The sequence below is a fragment of the Lolium perenne genome, chromosome 3 (genome assembly GCF_019359855.2).
Source record: "Lolium perenne isolate Kyuss_39 chromosome 3, Kyuss_2.0, whole genome shotgun sequence".
NCBI lineage: Eukaryota > Viridiplantae > Streptophyta > Magnoliopsida > Poales > Poaceae > Lolium > Lolium perenne.
This window is the reverse complement of record NC_067246.2, coordinates 68,354,175-68,374,524: the sequence shown is the minus strand read 5'-3', so window position 1 is coordinate 68,374,524 and position 20,350 is coordinate 68,354,175. Positions and strand designations below refer to the sequence as shown.

The window sequence follows — 20,350 nt, the reverse complement described above, 5'->3', positions numbered from 1 at the left end:
ATGGAATTCCACGTGTCTCAAATAACATGCAAGAGCAGTGAGCAGTCATAGATGTTGTGTCAAATCGAACTTCTCGAGACTTGTAAGAGCAGTCACCACCTATAATCATGGTTCTCAAATCACCCTCCTGTGATATGCTTTCAATCAAGCAATGATCTCTAGCTGCACGCACCTCCTTTTGAAAAGTTTTGAAAACCTCATGTGTAAAGAATAGACTAGCATGCTTCTCGATTTCCCAAGATGTAATCAATGGAGGCGTAGAATTGAGGCATTCATGGTCAGCCTTGAGTTCATTCTGACGTTGTTCTTCTAGGGCTGTACCAATCCTAATCCAAAACTCCACTAAAGCATGTTTGTAACCAATAAAGTGGTTAAAAAACGAGTTAGCACTCTCCGACCTTGAAGTTGTTCTCAGAGTCTCACCCAAGAATACACCTCTAAAGTAGGCTGGTATCCATGATTGACGAAGTTCATATCTTCTAGCAAACCATTCATTGTCCTGGAGACCAAATTCACAAATCATGGCAGACCATTTTTCCTCAAATTCAGCAGGGTTTTCGGAGCCCCATACACATGAGTTAATAGTACTATAGAAATGTTCATCCTCTCTTAGCGGAGGGCCAACCTTTTCTGGAAGCTTTCTCATTATGTGCCACATGCACAACTTGTGGATAGTATTACGACTGCATCTGGATAAAACGACAGTTACACGAGACTAACATATGCAAGTACAGATTGTATCAATGGACAAAGAAAAGCAAGAAAAACAAAGAGGGAAGGAATTTGTGCTCACCGGGGCAGTGCTACAATGAGGCATGGGCACTGGAGGGGATGCAGCAGCAAGCGCGTTGAGCACGACGGCTGGTGGTGACGCATGGTTTGAAGTGTGAGACGTGAGCATTGGAGGGGATGGCTCGCCACCGGCATCAAGTCTGAGGGCCGACGGCGACGGGTCTGAACAGAGAGTCTCCCTCGCGTCCGGATCGCCAGGGACGACGGCCGGCGGAACCATGTTCACATACGCGAGATCAAAGGAGATGATCAGGGAGGACAGGTTGAGGTGTTAAGATCTTTCTGATCGTGGATAATTCATAGGGGGTTAAGTTGAAAAGTGGGTTAAGTGGCCGGTGGGGGAGTCCACTACTGATCTGTGCCAACCATGAACGATCAGACGACTGAGGACGGTAGTTTCCAGGTTTTCACCGAATCATGGTTTTTACTGGATACTTCGCCTAGTAACATGGTTGAGTAGTATTTTGGACATGGTTGACTATAGTATTTTGGATTATGGGGCTAACTATAGTCTTTTAGTGGCCTAAGTGTACAAGTAGATTGGCCTAGTTTATGTTCTTGAATGATTATGTAAGAACAGATTATTCTGGCAGAATTTGAGTGTTACATGCTACCAAATTCACTGCCGATTCCTAAATTTCAATTGTTCATCTTTTACTTTTGTATTGTACTAGTACAATACCCGTGCGTTGCACCGGGATAGAAAATATTTATTCACATAAGCATGAGTATTAGGGCTGTTCCCCACCCACCAGCCCATGGCTGCACCCCTAGTGTGAGCACGACGAGCACGACCACCGGTGCTAGAACACCGCCCGCCTACGCCCCTGCAAACGTGAGATGCAATGCGGCAATGACCCCAGGCCAGACTCCTTTTGGTGGCACAAGCTCGCCCGCCTCTCCTCTTGCTCGCTTAGCCTGTCTGGATGCGCCAGCCAGCAAGAGCACGCGACCCTGGCCCGAGGAGGTAGCCAAGAGCCTGCACGACACTATTCGCCCCTCGGAGCAGCGGTGGCTCCAGCGACCTGATCGGTAGCAGGGGATGTTTCTGCAAAATCGTTTGCGGATGTATATGAATTGAACATAAGTCCCTAAATTTTCCTATTTAGCCTCTCTTTGTTTATATTTGCCACGTCGACAATCAGAAAATTATTTAAAAGTGCAAAAAATTATTTAAAAGTGGTAGCTTACTGACATAAGTGCCTAAAATGTGGTTGTTGTTTTTTTAATCATTTTCTCAAGTATAATGAAATTAGAAGTGTATAAAAAAGTAAGAAAAAATGTTGAACGAAAAAAATATTTGTACAAAAATATAAACTTACTTGAGTGACATTGCTACGTTTTCTTGGCTGGTCCACTCGCGGCCGCATTGAGCAATCCAAGGCTCTCCCGTCTCGAAATGTATTTTCCTTTTGACCGGCGACTACACGCAGCGTGGTTCCAACGTCATGCAGCATATTGTAAAATCCTCTTCCATTTTTGTTCCTTTATCGTTTACCAACCAATCGGCTGCTTTTTTGTTCTTGGGATGGCTCGTTGATTGTAGGAAAGTAAGGTATATAAATTGGCATGACTCAGCTTGTGGAAACGAGGTGGGATTATTGAACGGCACTTGCGTGGCTTGCTGACCATTAGATAATTTCTGAAACGCAAGTAACTCTTGTGGCCCAGCAGCCCAGCTATGTTCTACATGGCCCAGTACGGTGCTAGCCTGGACAAGCCAAACTCGCTGAGGTCGCTAAACGATTTCGCCTTGTCCCGAAAAATCCAATCGCTACGGAAAACGTTTCACGTTCGTATAAGCGGTGGTAGTATAAGTAATTTTGATTGACTAATAAGGGTACTAATAAAACGGACGAAAAAATTAGGGAGAAACCTTCCTTCCTTTATTAGTAGGTATAGATTGCCCAGGTTCTATCTTGCTCAATCTGTATATTGCTCCAATCTGTATGTATGTTGCTCAATTTATTGCCCAGATTTTCCCAGATTTCTGTTAATACGTGAGGTATATTGTTACAGTGCTCAATTTTTTTTGCCAAATTGATGTTGTTTTGGTAAACTGAAACTGCAAACATGTTTTGCCGTGAGTGTTAACTGAACTGCTGTTTTTCCAGTTATGCTGCTCTTGCTTCGTTCATGTGAGGTTGCAAGGCGCTGGATCCCCATCCACCAGCGGAAAGGAAGGGCAGACGGGGGCGTCAGCATGCAGTCCAAGTGCTCCGTCGGATTTGGAAGGAGCGAGCATGTGGAGCTCTGGGCGGAGGCCGCCGTCGCGGCCGTCTTCTCCGGCGCTTCGTCGCGGCCGTTTTCTCCGGCGCTTCGTCGCAGCTAGAGGTAGGCGGAGGGAGATTGCGTGTGCCGCCCCGAGAGCTCCTTCGTCGCCGGAGGTGGGCGCAGCGGCGGCGGCCGGACCAGCAAGCTCTGCCGGTCTGCCCCAAGAGCTGTGCGCAAAGACGAGGACGAAGGGCTGCGCTCGTTTCTGGCTGTTGCATGGGGATTGACTGCTTTGACCCGTGCCTTGCTGCTGCTGTCCATTGATTGATTTGAACGGTGGATTAGAGGGCTCGGGGCACGCTGTGACTTGCAATAGACGGGGCACTGGATCTCAGTCCGCTTTTTACGGTAGGGATAAACAAATACCAACCGTTCCAACCAACAAATTAGATGGTTCAGATTTATCAATACTTGTTGATTGAAGTAGTAGTATATTTTCAGCAAAGGGCAAACTGGGTACATGCAAAAATGGAAAAGGGAAGATCTTGCACGTATGGCAGACTAGATTGTTTATATTTCGGCAACACAACCATGTAATACAAGAACATTCCCTATATAGCTATACTTGCTTCTATATCTTAACCAGATGATATTTCATTTTACATGACCACGAACATCCCCACGGCGGCCCCAAAAAATAATAAAATAGAATAAGAAATTTAACCGAAACATGAGAATTTCATATAAATATTTGAGATTTTAAAATTTGAATGAAATTTAACTAAAAATGTCCCAAACCCTAGATCTAGTAGTCACGGTGGTCGAATGGGCTCCAGTCGAGGCCACCGGTGCCACTGTTCATAAGGTTGCCGCCATCGTCGATGTCATCATCCTAGAAAGATGACGAGAAGCTGCTCGACTCGCCGCTATCAACCTTGAAGACTGAGCCGCTGTCCTCCGCCAACCGTCACTTCGTAAACTCTTCGTCCGCCGACGGCACGTCGTTGGCGGATTCTGCCAGCACCTTGCTGAGCCCCAATGAGTCCTTCGGGTTTTCGGAGGTGTGGAGAGCCACCTTCTGCCGAGATTCTCCGTGGAGCACTGCATGTTCTCCTTGTTTTGCAGCAACGGAGACAACCAGCCTCTTCTTGCCAGGGCGCCGGAGAAAGCGGCACCCTCGAGGGGGCATGTCCCTTTCTCCTTCTTCGGGGCAACGAGCAGCTCGGTCTTTGGGACAGGTGCGGCTCGCACTTCGAGACGAGGAGCGGCAAATCCCAGAAGGCAATGTCAGTGGAGCAGCACGGTGGTGGTGAAGGTTCCATCTTGAGGACGAGCGCCAGTCTCGCACTTGACGACCCGTTGCGTGACGATGACCACGACACACCAGTCGAGAGACAAGGCGGGGACTGGGCGACGATGTGGCACGCCATGGATGCGTCGTGGCCGGCCCAAAAAGAGTGGTGTCTGACTTGGTTATATGGCATGTCATAGGGCCTGTAGGTGGCCATGAGCGCCGCCTCGTGCTCCACCACGGAGAGCGGTTGTCACAACGCTCTTTTGAGGCCTCCGATAGAGAGCGGCGTGCTCTGTGTCCGTTAGTGCCTCCTCTCAGTGGTGGTAGAGCCACCACACCTCGTCGACCATTAAATAGGGGCCAATGTCGTTCGTCACTGCGCAACCACTTCGACGGGGCTTACATTACCGCCCAGAGACATCAGCCTCGCTAATGTTTGCGCTAGTGATTTTTGTGGGCGAGGTTGTGGGATGTGGGCGAGAGGGGGCTGCGCTAGAGCCTATTTAAATTCCAAAGGTACACGAAGCGGCGATGACGCCCATTAACGCCGCCGCATCATGTGGCTGTGAAAATAGGATGCCTTGCCTGCCACTGCATAGGATGCATATGAAACCGACACCGCATTAATCAAAACTGACCGGCGGTTCGCCAACATTAAATTAGGCTGACTAGCATGTGCTAATGACAAGCTGGCCCGCAGTAGAGATACATTATCGTACCCAACAAAATTACAGAAATTTTTGTAATTGCAGAAAACATTTCGAATTTCGGTACTATAAATTCAAATAGAATTGATCTAAAACTTGCATGGAACCTTCTCGACTTTTTTTCGAAACAGGTATGCTTAATTTCAGTTGCAGCCTTAGAGTATCTACTAAAAGGACTACTACTAAATTCATTTGTGAACAAAATTCAACATAGTGGCAGACTGCTTGTGCATCTTTGGCTGAACCGAGCTTTATTACACCAAACAACCATACATCCAAAATATGATCAGATATTTTTGTGTCCATGTGGTGTGAGTCGGTTAAAACCTTGTGGACAAAAATATGTTCATGGACACGTAAGTATCATCAGTATGTCAAACTCTGATGTGACACAATTGCACTTTAGAGGGTAACAAATCAACCCAAATCTGTGTCATGATTTTCTTACCATGTAAATTATCAAAAATACTACTAGTTCATAGGACTAGTAAATTGTACCGACCCTGTCAGGAAAGGGATACTTATATCATGGCAACGGCAAACATTGTGAAAAGTCCATGTTTTCGTATCAGTACTGATAGATCCACATTTGCTAGGATATTGATAGTGGAACCCGGCCCTGCTTTCTGGGTCTGTATGGAAAAAAAAATCATCTACTTATCTTCAAAATTCTAATAGTCATCTACTTGCCAATTCAGGTTTCAGGCTTCATTTCAACAAGATTACAGCAACTTGTGTTGTATAACTCTGCAAGGTATGGTTCAGAAAACAGGCAACTCAACATCTAAATGATGTTGTTTCTTGCAGATTTTCTACACTAGAAAGATAGCAGTGTTATTTGTTCGTGTGAGGGCATCTGACTGACTTCTTCAGAATTTGGATATTCATGTACATGTTTGCCGATTCAGATTTCAGGCTTCATTTCGACATTTCAGGACGAGATTACAGTGTTTACCATCTTATGTACATAGTATATAACTCTATTCTGCTATGTACGGTTTGGAAACAGGTCATTCGACATCTAAATTACATTGGTTAGTGTGCACTTCCTACATCAGAAAATATACCAGCGCACCACCAGTTGAGAGTGAAAATTTGTGACAGCGATAGATCTGAAGGTGAATTAGTTTGACTCAAAAAGTCAGATCAAGCACTCCCTCCGATTCATATTACTTGACACTAATATAGATGTATCTAGACATATTTTAGTTGTAGATACATTCATTTTAGCATCAAGTAATATGAATCGGAGTAATCAATATGCTCATTGCCTGCACTACTTTGCACATCACACGGTATCATAATCGATTAGTTTAGTTAGCAAAGTTAATTCTGAAGCAAACAATAACAATTCAGCAGTAGAAAGGGCTCTTTGGCATGTATGGTGGCAACAGGGAACAGTTGGAAAAATTATGTTCTTATTTCAATAACAAGATTTAGACACTGCTTATTAAGAAGAATCTAAGAGGTAGAAACAACTAATCTTCCTGAGATAAGAAATGAGCTGAAACAGAACACCTCCAAGCTGTCTAAGACACAAATTGTGCCAATATAACTGCAAATAAGTAAGTACTTTCATGCACATGCCATGAGACACTCTTCTACTGCTACAACTAGACATTGCAGAAAACACACCAAAAGGAGAGAAAAACTAGACGAATAACAAATTCTAAATACTAATTATGAGATGCAAATCTTCACCACTCCATAGCAATAGATCGCCTGATTTTTCTCTTCAATGCCACTAATGCCCCCTTGACATAATCTTGTACTTACTTCCGTAATGTGGATATACGTTATTAATGACTTGTGAAACCGCACATTAATATTTTAAATATTTAATGTGAATTAGATACGAACGAAAATGCGAAACACGTTTTGATATATGCATTTGGTAAAAAAAATCTAAAACATCTTGTAATAGTGAATGAAAGGAGTAATACATCCATTCACACGTTTGTATACTCACCTCCATTCACTCCAATAATCCAACAATAGGCATACACAATTTTTCTAGATATTTCCCGTTGAATAAAAGATTTTTGAAATAATTGAAGAAAATTGTGTACGCGTGTTTTTCCATTATTATTTCAGGCAATCGGTACACAAAAAACCCACCCTCCTCCAATTCAGTCGTTAAATGTTGGATAACTGTTGGTGTATTTGTTGGGTTGTCTTCTTGTTCTCTGTTGTGGCCCATTTGGCCCAGCCCAGTCCTGACCTATATAAGGTGCTTCTATCTCTGTAACCCTAAGCAGTGAGAGTTCCTCCCTACAGCTTCCTTCTAACTCAGGTTAGGCCCTCACCTCTGCCCACATGGTATCAGAGCAAGGGGCGGTGAGGGAAACGACGGGAAGGACTGCCGATCTGGAAGCTTAGTCTGCTGTGGCAGCTAGGAGGAAGAGGAAGAGGAAGGGAGTAGGCTGTTGCGGTGGCTGGGAGGAAGAGGAAGGGAGCAGGCTGCTGCGGCGGCAAGGAGGGGAAGACAGTGACAAGTAAGGAGACGAAGAGGCATCCTGCAGGTAAGTCCTTTGGTGGTTCTGAGAGGTTTGTTTGGTGTCAAGCATGGGGGACAACAGGGATTTGGCCAAGGCTCTGGAGAAGCTGGCAGAACTTATCACTACCAAAGGAGATGGAGGAGGATCTGCTGGAGGGGGAGCAATTGTTCCCCATACCAACATCGGTCAGAAACTTGAGCTGCCGGCGAACGAAATCAAGTTGGAAGGAGTGGCCAACTATCTCCGGTGGTCAAGGAGGGCGCTGTTGATTTTGAACTCGAAAGGGCTGGATGAACGTGTGAGTGGTGAAGCTGCAGAACCAGCAGACAAGACCAGTCCAGAATGGAAACAGTGGAATGCCATAAATTCTCTGATTGTGGCATGGTTGCTTAACTCTTTGGTTCCTAACATTGCTGCTTCTGTAGAGGCACTCACAAAAGCTTCAGAGGTATGGGACACCCTATCAAATCTTTATTCTGGAAAGGGAAACTTTATGTTAATTGCTGAGATTGAGGATAAAGTGCATGACTTGCAACAAGGAAACAAAACTGTGATGACATATGTGGCTGAGTTGCAGCATCTTTGGGGAGATTTAGATCATGTTGATCCTCTGGAACTTGCCCATGGGGAATGTGTGAGTGCTGCTGCAAGCTGGATTGAACGTCGGCGAGTCATGAAGTTCTTGAAGGGTCTTAATCAAGATTTTGAGGGGAGAAGGGCTGCTTTACTGCATCAAACCACTACCCCTTCTCTCAAAGAAGCTATGTCCAGAGAGGAAGTGCGTCTGAATATGACAAAGGGAAGCGATTCGGTCCCTCATCCGACCTTCTACACTACCGAGAGACAAGAGATGAGAGACTGCTATACTTGTGGGCAGAAAGGACAAAATGAAGCAACCTTTGGGAACTTTGCTCACTATGTCTACAAAGATGAAGGTAATATTGATAGAGTTTTTATAGCCACTCATAATGCTAATTCAGATTGGATTCTGGATTCTGGAGCATCCAAACATGTTACTGGAAATATTAGTGAGTTTGACTCTTATACTCAGTATCCTCCCACACATAGAGGCACTATCCAAACAGCAGATGGCACAGCACAATCTATAAAAGGGGAGGGGTCGGTGCAATGTACACCCAACATAAAATTGTCATCAGTTCTACATGTTCCTGCTTTTCCAGTAAATCTGCTATCTCTAAGTGCCCTAATTGATCAGCAGGACTACCGTATAATAGTTGATAGATATATGTGTTTAATTCAGGAAAGGGAGAGCAGCAAGAAGATTGGGACTGCAACCAGGCATAGAGGTCTTTGGCACATAGATCGTGACAAGATGGGGCATGATGCTAGTTCCGTGCTTGCTGCGATTGTTGGAGGAAAGGAGAGTATGGCTCTAGTTCATCATTGTCGAATGGGCCACATGGCGTTTGATAAAATGTTCCGTGTCTTTCCTGATGTAATGAATGGAGTGGACAAAACCAAATTATGTTGTGATGCCTGCGAATATGCTAAGCATACGAGAACCTCTTATGTTAGTAGAGGGATCAGAAGTGTATCTCCATTTGTGTTAGTGCAATGTATGGACGTGTCCTATTGTGTCAGTGAGTGGCATGAAGTACTTTGTGACTTTTATTGACTGCTATTCCAGAATGACTTGGATTTATCTTATGCGTCACAAAGATGAAGTGTTCACTTGTTTCCAGAGTTTTTGTGCCTATGTGAAAAACCAATTCAATGTTCAGGTGCAAGTGATCAGAACTGATAATGGTACTGAATATATCAACAAACCTTTTGCTGCTTTCTTATCTTCGCAAGGTATACTGCACCAGACTTCATGTCCTGACACTCCTCCCCAGAATGGAGTTGCTGAGCGGAAGAATAGGCACATTCTTGAAGTGGCTCGATCTCTTATGTTTACCATGAATGTTCCCAAATTCTTATGGAGTGAGGCAGTTATGACTGCTACATATTTGATCAACAGAATGCCTTCAAAGATTCTAGGTATACAGTCTCCTTGCCAACTCCTTCTAAATAACAATGACTTTGTTGTACCACCCAAACTCTTTGGTTGTACATGTTTTGTAAGGGATCACAGGCCATCTGTTGGCAAGCTAGATCATCGGGCTATCAAATGTATCTTTATTGGCTATTCCTCCAGACAGAAGGGTTACAAGTTTTGGAGTCCCAATGACAGGAGGACATTTGTAAGCATGGATGTTACGTTTCGCGAGTCAGGACCATTTTATGACGGTGAGAGTGATCTTAGTGGCTTGTTCCAGGGGCTTGACCATCTTGGTGATGCTCAAGAGGGGGAGCAATAGCAAGGTGGTGATCGAGGGCAGCAAGATGGTGACCAACAACAACATCAACAAATTCCTATTGTTGCGGAGATTCCTGCAATTCCTGGTACACCTACACCACCTAGACCTGTACCACCACAAAGATGGATGCAGAATCCACTTGTGTACTCTAGAAGACAAGTACAAAGGGACCAAGTAGATGAACTGGAGGAGCAATGATGTCTACGGGAGCTTCTATTCTTGTAGACAGTGTTGGGCCTCCAAGAGCAGAGGTTTGTAGAACAGCAGCAAGTTTCCCTTAAGTGGATCACCCAAGGTTTATCGAACTCAGGGAGGAAGAGGTCAAAGATATCCCTCTCATGCAACCCTGCAACCACAAAGCAAGAAGTCTCTTGTGTCCCCAACACACCTAATAGGTGCACTAGTTCGGCGAAGAGATAGTGAAATACAGGTGGTATGAATATATATGAGCAGAGTAACGATGCTTAAAAGTGCTTCTTTGGCGTGTAGTAAGTAAAGATGCAGTAGAACAGTAAACAAGCAGCGATAGCAGTATTTGGAAACAAGGCCTAGGGATTATACTTTCACTAGTGGACACTCTCAACATCGATCACATAATAAAACCACTCTACACTCTCTTGTTGGATGATGAACACCGCTATTTGTGTAGGGCTACAAGAGCACCTCAATGCCGGAGTTAACAAGCTCCACAACATTCGATATTCATGTTTAAATAACCTTAGAGTGCATGATAGATCAACACAACTATACCAAGTACTAACATAGCATGCACACTGTCACCTTCATACTATGAGAGGAGGAATAGATCACATTAATACCATCATAGTAATAGTTAACTTCATAATCTACAAGAGATCATAATCATAAACTACGCCAAGTACTACATGATGCACACACTGTCACCATTACATCATGAAGGAGGAATAGAGTACTTTAATAACATCACTAGAGTAGCACATAGATGAATAGTGATACAAAACATATTGCAATCATAAAGGGATATAAATAAGCACTTCACTATGCCATTCATAACAGTGAATAAGTATTCTGTGAAATATAGCCTAAGAGACCCACACGGTGCACACACTGTCACCTTTACACACGTGGGACAAGGAGTCTCCGGAGATCACATAAGTAAAATCCACTTGACTAGCATAATGACATCTAGATTACAAGCATCATCATATGAATCTCAATCATGTAAGGCAGCTCATGAGATTATTGTATTGAAGCACATAGGAGAGAGATGAACCACATAGCTACCGGTACAGCCCCGAGCCTCGATGGAGAACTACTCCCTCCTCATGGGAGACAGCTGCGTTGATGAAGATGGCGGTGATGTCGATGGAGAAGCCTTCCGGGGGCACTTCCCCATCCCGGCGGCGTGCCGGAACAGAGACTCCTGTCCCCCAGATCTTGGCTTCGCGATGGCGGCGGCTCTGGAAGGTTTTTGCGGGTTTCGTCAATCGTGATAGGGTTTTCGCGACGGAGACCTTAAGTAGGCGGAAGGGCAGCCTCGGAGGGGGTCTAGTGGGGCCACACCATAGGGTGGCGCGCCCACCCCCCTGGCCGCGCCGCCTTGTGGGGTGGGGCCCCCCTGGCCCCCCTCTGGCCCTCCTTCGGTGCTCTGGAAGCTTCCGGGAAAAATAGGGATCTGGGCGTTGATTTCGTCCAATTCCGAGAATATTTCCTTACTAGGATTTCTGAAACCAAAAATAGCAGAAAACAGGAACTGGCCCTTCGGCATCTCGTCAATAGGTTAGTTCCGGAAAACGCATAAATATGACATAAAGTATGCATAAAACATGTAGATATCATCAATAATGTGGCATGGAACATAAGAAATTATCGATACGTCGGAGACGTATCAAGCAACAAGACCAGGGGCAGGGGGAGCAACCCATTGGACCAGAAAATCAAGGAAGCACAAGTGTAGATTCTGCAGAGGAGAATCAATCTCTGACTGAGTCCAATGATAGCCTAGACTTGCCAATTGCAATAAGGAAAGGGATAAGGAAAGTTGGGCCCCCAAAGCGACTGAGTTCTAATGACTATGACGTAGGAAATTATATTTCTTACAAGGCATTGTCACCCTCTTTTCGGGCTTTTGTTGCTTCACTGCAAACTGTATCTGTTCCTAAGGATTGGAAGGCAGCTAGGTTGGACCCGAGATGGTGCAATGCTATGGTGGAAGAGTTAGAGGCCTTGAAGAAAAATAAAACTTGGGAGTTGACAGATCTCCCTAAAGGAAAGAATACAGTAGGCTGTAAGTGGATCTATTCTGTAAAACAAAATGCAGAAGGAAAAGTGGAGAGATATAAGGCAAGACTTGTGGCAAGAGGTTATAGTCAAACTTATGGCATTGACTATGATGAGACATTTGCACCAGTGGCAAAAATGAGCACTGTCAGAATATTGATCTCTTGTGCAGCAAATTTCGGATGGCCCTTGCATCAACTTGATGTCAAAAATGCATTTCTGCATGGTGATCTTCAAGAGGAGGTGTATATGGAGATGCCACCAGGATAGGCCTGAAACTAAAGGGAATGTATGTAGACTGAAGAAATCTCTATATGGTCTCAAACAATCTCCACGGGCCTGGTTTGACAGGTTCAGACAAGTGGTGTGTGGCATGGGATATGGTCAATGCAATGGAGACCATACCTTATTTTACAGACATTCGGAGCAAAAAAATCACTATCCTTGCTGTGTATGTCGATGATATTATCATCACGGGAGATGACGTTGTGGAAATCGCAAAACTGAAAGGATGCTTGAGTCAGGCCTTTGAGGTGAAAGATCTGGGAATACTTAGATACTTCCTTGGAATAGAAGTTGCAAGATCATCAAAAGGGATATCACTATCTCAAAGAAAGTATACATTGGATCTCTTAGATGATATGGGCATGCTGGGGTGTCGAGTGGCTTCAACACCTATTGACCAGAACACTAAAATCACAAGAGAGTCTGGAGAACCCATAAACAAGGAGAAATATCAAAGACTTGTTGGAAGACTAATATACTTATGCCACACGAGACCAGATATATCATTTGCAGTGAGTGTAGTGAGTCGCTATATGCATGATCCGAGGGATGGACACTTGGAAGCAGCTCAGAGAATCTTGAGATACTTGAAGGGCACTCCGGGAAAAGGAGTGTTGTTTAAAAGTAATGGACACCTAAATGTGGATGGATATTGTGTTGCAGATTGGGCTAGCTGCTTAGATGATCGAAGATCCACCTCAGGGTATTGTGTTTTTGTTGGAGGAAATTTGGTATCATGGAGAAGTAAGAAACAATTTGTTGTCTCGAAATCAACTGCCGAAGCTGAGTACAGAGCTATGTCACAGGGCCTGGGTGAAATGTTGTGGGTACGAAACCTTCTAAGAGAGCTGAAAATTTTAAGGCAAGGAAGCTTGAAAGTGTGGTGTGATAATATGTCTGCCATAAACATAGCAAATAACCCTGTCCAGCATGAGCGAACTAAACATGTGGAGATAGACAGATTCTTTATTAAAGAAAAGATTGATGCAGGGATTATCTCATTGGGTTATGTGAGATCGGGACAACAAGTGGCAGACTGTTTAACAAAGGGACTGGGCTCAAAGGAGTGTAATCTTGCATGTGCCAAGATGGGGATGATTGACATTTATCACCCATCTTGAGGGGGAGTGTTGGATAACTGTTGGTGTATCTGTTGGGCTGTCTTCTTGTTCTCTGTTGTGGCCCATTTGGCCCAGCCCAGTCCTGACCTATATAAGGTGCTTCTATCTCTGTAACCCTAAGCAGTGAGAGTTCCTCCCTACAGCCTCCTTCTACCTCAGGTTAGGCCCTCACCTCTGCCCACATTAAATGAATGCTGCTCGGCTCCCACCCACCTCGTCGAAGGGGTCATCGTCTCATTTTCTCATCTTCTACACTTCTCGCCTGTATGATCGAGAATTCGAGACACTTGGTGTTATACTTTCCTTTTCGTGTTCTATTGCCCGATTGAGACATGCCGATCATACCTGCCATTCATCATCAAAACCTGGTGATCTACGCAAAATTATGATGGATCAATGAGTTTGATGCGATGCCAAGAAAGACTACTTGGTTGAGTACAAGTACAAGACATGCCCCGGGCCAGCACACGGAGATGAGGCGGCATTTTGTATTGGAACGTTATTGGCCGTCCAAGTTGCACGCTGAGAGCGACAGAGGGCAGATTATCTCTACTACTATAATGCAGCAGTTTTGAATTCAAATTTTTATTCCAATCTTGGATCTCGACAGGCAATTATGGAGTACTTTTAACCGTTGATGTGTCATATCGAACGGCCAAAATCTGTTGGATTCGCCACTGCCCCTTTCGCGCCAATCCTGCGGGCATCTAACCTATAATAGATGCCCCCCAACGGGGGACTCACAGGGCATCCACGTCCGCCACCTCGCGTGCACCCGTTGGGCAGTTGTCTCATCTCTGAATTCAGCCATTGGGCCACATGTCATGATTTAGTTGGCTCAGCTGAGGAGAGAGGAAGCCAACGTGAGATCAGCAACCCTATCCCCACGCTGCCCACCGAATCGCCGCCCCAACCCAGGCTCCCTCCTCTCGGCCGTCCTCTCTCCCCATCGCCGCCATGACGCCATCGTCTCGTTCATCCTCCTCTCTCCCATCGCCGCGCTCCGCCTCGCCTGTCCTCCTCCTTTCCGTTACGCCTGGGGCTGCCGGCAAGGATCCCCTCCTCCACCGCTCCCTTTCACTGGGCAGAGAAGCAGAAAGGGGCGCGAGTTTGTGGGAGCAGTGTCGCCGTCTTCAGCCCAGGGGAGCACGAGCCGCCTAAGAGAGGAGGAGGAGGAGGTGCCAGGGCGGGGCTCAGCAGCGCAGGTCAAGTGCGGGCCAATGACCCACTGTGGAAACCCTAGCTGCCATGGTCTCGTGCCCCCTCAAACTCGCGTCGATTCACGTGCTGCCACCTCCCCGTCCCTCCTCGAGCTCGTCGTGGTCCTGCTAGCCGAGGTGAGCTGCCGCCAGAGCTCGCTCTTCGCCTCCTCTATTGCTCTGCTTGGTGCCCTAGCACCCGCCGTTCTGGTCCATTTTTCCTCTTTCTAGGTGGCGAGAGCTCACATCATTTTGATTTAATCACCACAATTTCTCATATCAGATGCTTCTCTTTGTTGTACAATACGTGCAGCTGCTGTTTGGAACCTTGGTGAGTTGGGGAAGATAGCTGGCCGACTGGTCCTGGATGGTTCATGCTTGATTTTAGTTTCTTGCATGATTGTGTTTGCTGCGTAGATTCTTTTATCTATTTTCTATGTACTTGGCATGAATAAATTTTAATTTTCTCACCCGCCTTCTCATATATATATGGTGTACAGGTTGCGCTGCATCTAAAGGGCGGAGACAATGGATGGAACAAAAGATGGATCGTCGCACAGAGGCATGAGCATGGTGGATAATGAAGGAGAGAGGAGGTGGCATATGGAGGGTGAGAAGGTGGAGGAGGTGGTATATGGAGGGTGAGCAGGCGGACGAGGTGGCACTCCCACAACCTGCAGCTGGCTTGTCGCGCGAGAATCAGCAATGCAACATACTTGTGTTTGTGCCTTTTTAATCGCCTATCTATGTTTTTGAACATAATTCTAGCTGTTAACGAATCAACATACTGCTAATTGCAAAGTTAGTACCATTGTTGTTCCCTTTAAGATTCTCACAAACAGAATTTTTTTCTTTCATTGTTCAACATTTGTTATAGAAAAGGTACTCCACTTTGTATGCTCTCTATATGTTCAACTTGGTCTATTGTTGTATTTGTTCAATTCCTCTAAGCATATGTTATTCAGTATATTTATATTTTGAATGTTTCGCGGTATTTAACTTCAACCCCTGCTTGTGAGCCCGGAGAGAGGGATCTTTTACTCCGTCCTTTATTTACACCCTGTTGATTATCATCGAGTTCACTCTCCTGTTGATTGGAATATTTTAAAACGTCAACATTTCTCAGGTTTGCAGTTATTCTGTTTTGTAGTGTAACCTGTGAAACACTGTCGCTATTGCAACTATATTGTGTTTTTAGGTAATCTTTTCTGAACAAGCGTACATGTTGTGCAGACCATCAAAAACCTGTATGTTGAGAATGAAAGGGTAAATTCTACCTATTTTAACATTTTCTGAGAAGGGCTGCAGATACATTTGCTTTAAGTTTTTTATTGACACTTGTCCTCACTGAACCTATCGCTTTCAATGATAGGTAGTGCTCGAAGGTCGTTGGGAAGAAGGTTTTGTTGCGATCGTAGCAGTTGGCGCTACTAATGTTAGTTCTGTCAGGGTATGTATTCTGCCCAATTATGAGTTATTATTCTCTTATTGCTGGAATATAACTGATAGCACGAGCAAATATTATTTTGTTGCTTATTTCTCTGTATATGTTGAGATGTGACCTTGAATGCTTGTGTCTGGGTGGCAATAGATTTCTAAACCAGCGGCGACAACGGCCAACGATCTGAATTGAAGATAATTGTTGTATTGCATGATATCCTATGTAATTCCTTATGAGTTATCATTAATTTTGAGCATAGTGATTCTAATGGTATATTTGTAACACTCATCATTTTTGTTATTACGAACTATCTTTGTTGATATCTCCCTATGAATTATTTCTTTCACAGGTTTTAATGATGGGCATCTTTGTTATAGAACTTCTCATTATAGAGGCACTCCAAGTTCTGATGCTATTATCTTTCAGTGCTACAATTGTATTCATCTCGGTTAGGAACCGTAAGAGAGGTATATGGTAATTTAACACCTATTGTTCTACGTTTTCATTCATATATATATTAGTTCATATCTATGTCACAACTGTCTTTTTATGGTCTTTTATTTGAAATTCAGAAGGAATCACTTAGTGTTCTGTCTCTGGCTCCTTTTTCATATCATTTTATTCTATCGATATTTCAAAGGTTTCCCGATTAATAAGTTGACGGATGCAAATGATATTTATGTGAGTTGTCACTGAAGTATGTTTAGGGTACTAACTTTAGTTTCTTTGTACTTATGTTCTGTACCAGGTAGAGTGCAATGCCGTTTGATTTTCTCAATTTGGCATAATGATTGGTTTTTACACATAGGAAATATATTCTGGAAATTTTGCTTGATGATTCTTCTGCCATGATTTATATGGATCGCTAAAGTAACATTACTATTCCTTTTTCATGTGGTGTGTTGGCTAGACTTAGTTTATTGTGTATAAAAATAGATCAACCATCCAAATACCTTTTATGTGTTATAAGAGCAAGAAACAACATTTGATTAGTATTAGTTTCTGTGAGCATTGCTTTATTTATAACGAGCAAACAATACTCTTTGCTATATAGCATTTCTGCCTACCATCTAAAACTGAGCACCTCTTTGTAGGGAATGATTTTTGTGGCGTCCATTCACTGGCACACTATGTCTCCCAGTGCCGCCTTATCGCTGATTCAATCGTAGCTGCCGCATCACCATTCTTGATGTCGCCACCACCGAGACAAGGTTTGTTTCTCTCTCACTCATGGTCTATGCCTCGCGAGATAAAAGACTCCTGTACAAAGATCTTCAGTTCCTAAAATTAGTTTTGCAGTTTATTGTTGTCTTTTATGAGTACCAGACACATGCCTCTTGTTCAGCTGGTTGTAGCCTGCCGTGCATATGTTTTGCAGGTTGTGGTCATGTCCTCAGGTAAATATTCACCGGAGAAAAACTACAGGCAGATATCGTAGTTCCTATGTTCAGCTGGTTGTAGCCTGCCGTGCATATGTTTTGTTGAAATTATGAAGGTATTAATTATTGTATTCGATGTTTATTTCTGATTGCTTTCTCATTGCATTATTTTTCACAGTTACAGATTGTTGTGTACTTTGATTTTTCTTCACCATGACTTCTTAACCTCATGTCAGTAATCATTTCATCATTTTATTGGCCCCTTTCTGTCTTCCCACATTCTATAATAAAGTATATGCCGGTTTTAAATAAAGTTCTTGCTCAACTTAAGGGAAAAAGTACCATGTAAGTGAGAGATATATTTCACCACCTTTGGCTCTCTATTCACCTATGCAGTAACATATTGGTTGAAACTGGCAGTATTCACTGCCTTATCTATCCATAAATTAGCTAGAGCCAAATATTTTGCCCTACAGAAACATATTTTATTTGTTTTTTCATATTAGGAATAGTGATTTTCGTAGTTTTACTGTACTAAAATATTAATGCGATGTGTTTCCCAAAAGGAAACTTAGTAATCAGTCACAAATTATACATAGACATACTTGTGAATCATGCAGATTGCATACCTTAGGACTTGGTCTTTTCTTTTGCAGAACACTTCATGGATGCACATATTAATATTTATCCACATTAGGTTATTTCAGCACGAGAGTAGTTGATACCGTTGTTTCTGACTCAGGATTTGCAGCTTCCGTCATCAGCGAGAGATGATAGCTGAGAATGTCGGTGTTCTGTGGTGTTGAGTTATGGGTGAGCCACCTAATTGTGGATGACAAGAAAATTTGTCTGCCACACAATAGAAGGTGAGCGCTACATGATTGATTGAGTGTTAAGTTTTCCATATAGTCTTGAATGAGCATTTGATCTGTTAAGAATAAATTATAGCTCGATACTTTTAGTTTTCCATGTAGTCTCGAATGAGCATATGATCAATTAAGTATAAATTATTAAACATCTTAGTTTCCTTTGCAGCAGTAACTCATGAATATTATTTTATCCAGAAACACTAATTACAACAGGGGATTAGGCGGTGATGGTGTCTTCGTCTCAGAAAACGCTGGACCTACTTTGGAATCAAGGAGAACAAATAAAAACAGGTATTTGCGACTTCACTAGCCTATATAATGGTTTTTATTTCACATAATGGTGTTTTGCTTCTGTAAGCAAAAAAAAATTAGGGGCAAAGGGTAGTCATATATTTTGATACAACTATGGAACAATAGAAGCTTAGTTCTCCCTTCACACTTTAGTTTAAAGCATTTAGCCGGGCAACCAGGAGACAAACTATTACTTCAAGTCCAAAAGTTGTGCATGTGTACTACATAAAACATATGAACACTGCTCATTTTGCCGCTGGTTCTTAAACTAAACTGTTGGTTTCTTCGGGAACTTGAAATTGTCGTCATTTGGGACTGGATAACAGCATGTTGTCATTTTGTTTATTATCTTCCTTTACTCCATAATTTCAGAAAGTAGAAAAGCCACATGTGCCATATAGGTTTCTTTGTTTAGGGAAAGGAAGGATTTCATTTATTTGAGATAACACATTTTAAAGTGTGGCAAGCTAGCATTTGAGCTTTGTCTGTGTGGTTTGTTCCAATGATGTAATGAAGCACCTATTTTACATCTGGTCGATTGTTTTCATGCTATCAACTATTTGGGTGGCCAACAATATTACGATGGATCTTATCAAGTCTGTCCACATTGCATGGCCTGTTTTCAGTATGAGGAATGTTGTTACCAGACATATATGTGATTCCTGACAAGAATTATATGCCCATAGCTTACTCAATTCCAAAGCATGTACCCTCAACTTTAATTTTTGTAATGATATCATATATTGATTTTGCTACCAACCGTTGTTGCTTTTACTGTTGACCTGGTTTATTCCGTTGTTTGTTTGACAGATTGCTGCCCATTTTACTGACTTCATGTTGCTTAGAGTACAAGTTCATAGTGTGAACTCCTAGGATAGTGATGAGTGCTATGTCGACGATGTGGCCTTTTACACTACAGCGTTGGCAGTACCCAATCCATATGTGATGTGCTATGACTATAAACAAAAGTCAAGGCCAGACGCTTGACATAGTTGGTGTTTACTTGCCAGAACCTATATTTTCTCATGGACAGTTTTATGTGGCCATCTCAAGGGTCACTTTGAGGAGTGGATTAAAGATTATTACACTAGATGAGAATGGTAGCCCCTTTACACATACTAGAAATATCATGTGTTGTCAAGTGCTGAACAACATTTAAGATGATTTGCTATCCATGCGCTTTCTCCTTTATGTTTGACATGTATTATGTTTCTATAAACCATAGTATAATTGGTCGCATGTATGTTAAGTAGTGATGTTTGGCCTTTCGTTGTGTCTAAGCTATATACTTCCATATTAGCTTCTAAGAAACAATCTCCCTATTTTTTGAATTTATCTTCCATCTATATGGCTATTTTCAGTTATAATCAATCTGTGTAATGACTGAGCTGCAGGTTCTGCTGGAGCAAGTGGAGGAGAATGAATGCCTGCCGCCGGTGAGTACTCAGGGTATTGCCATCAATAAGAAGATGGGGGATCATACTACCGCCAACTAACTAGATCATCTTGATTCTGATATTATCCAAGTACACTGTTAGCATAGCTTTGCATCTAATAGCTCACACCAATCTATGGTTTCCTTGTGCTTAGATGTTTTATTAGACAGATGTATAATGCATTTCTCAAAGTACTGAACGACAGTTAACTTCAGAGTAACACGATTTCAGCAATTGACCTTCA

General features: G+C 43.2%; 1 protein-coding gene across 11 annotated transcripts; it reads left to right on the top strand.

Moving 5' to 3' along the window:
• The first annotated feature begins 14,335 nt into the window (after nt 1–14,335).
• Nucleotides 14,336–20,350, top strand: LOC127341597 (uncharacterized). 11 transcript variants are annotated; one of them, XM_071827980.1, is made up of 11 exons: nt 14,337–14,828; nt 15,004–15,021; nt 15,191–15,410; nt 15,924–15,956; nt 16,063–16,140; nt 16,481–16,598; nt 17,226–17,342; nt 17,510–17,626; nt 18,253–18,376; nt 18,575–18,670; nt 20,065–20,350. In XM_071827980.1, the coding sequence occupies exons 3-8, from the start codon at nt 15,396–15,398 to the stop codon at nt 17,530–17,532; spliced, it is 384 nt and encodes a 127-aa protein (XP_071684081.1). In that variant the 5' UTR covers nt 14,337–14,828; nt 15,004–15,021; nt 15,191–15,395; the 3' UTR covers nt 17,533–17,626; nt 18,253–18,376; nt 18,575–18,670; nt 20,065–20,350. The 11 variants fall into 11 exon arrangements, 6 of the variants coding, with proteins under 6 accessions (XP_071684084.1, XP_071684082.1, XP_071684083.1 ...); XM_071827983.1 differs by lacking the exon at nt 15,004–15,021 and having other exon boundaries at nt 14,336–14,828; nt 18,218–18,376; XM_071827981.1 differs by lacking the exon at nt 15,004–15,021 and having other exon boundaries at nt 14,336–14,828; nt 18,208–18,376.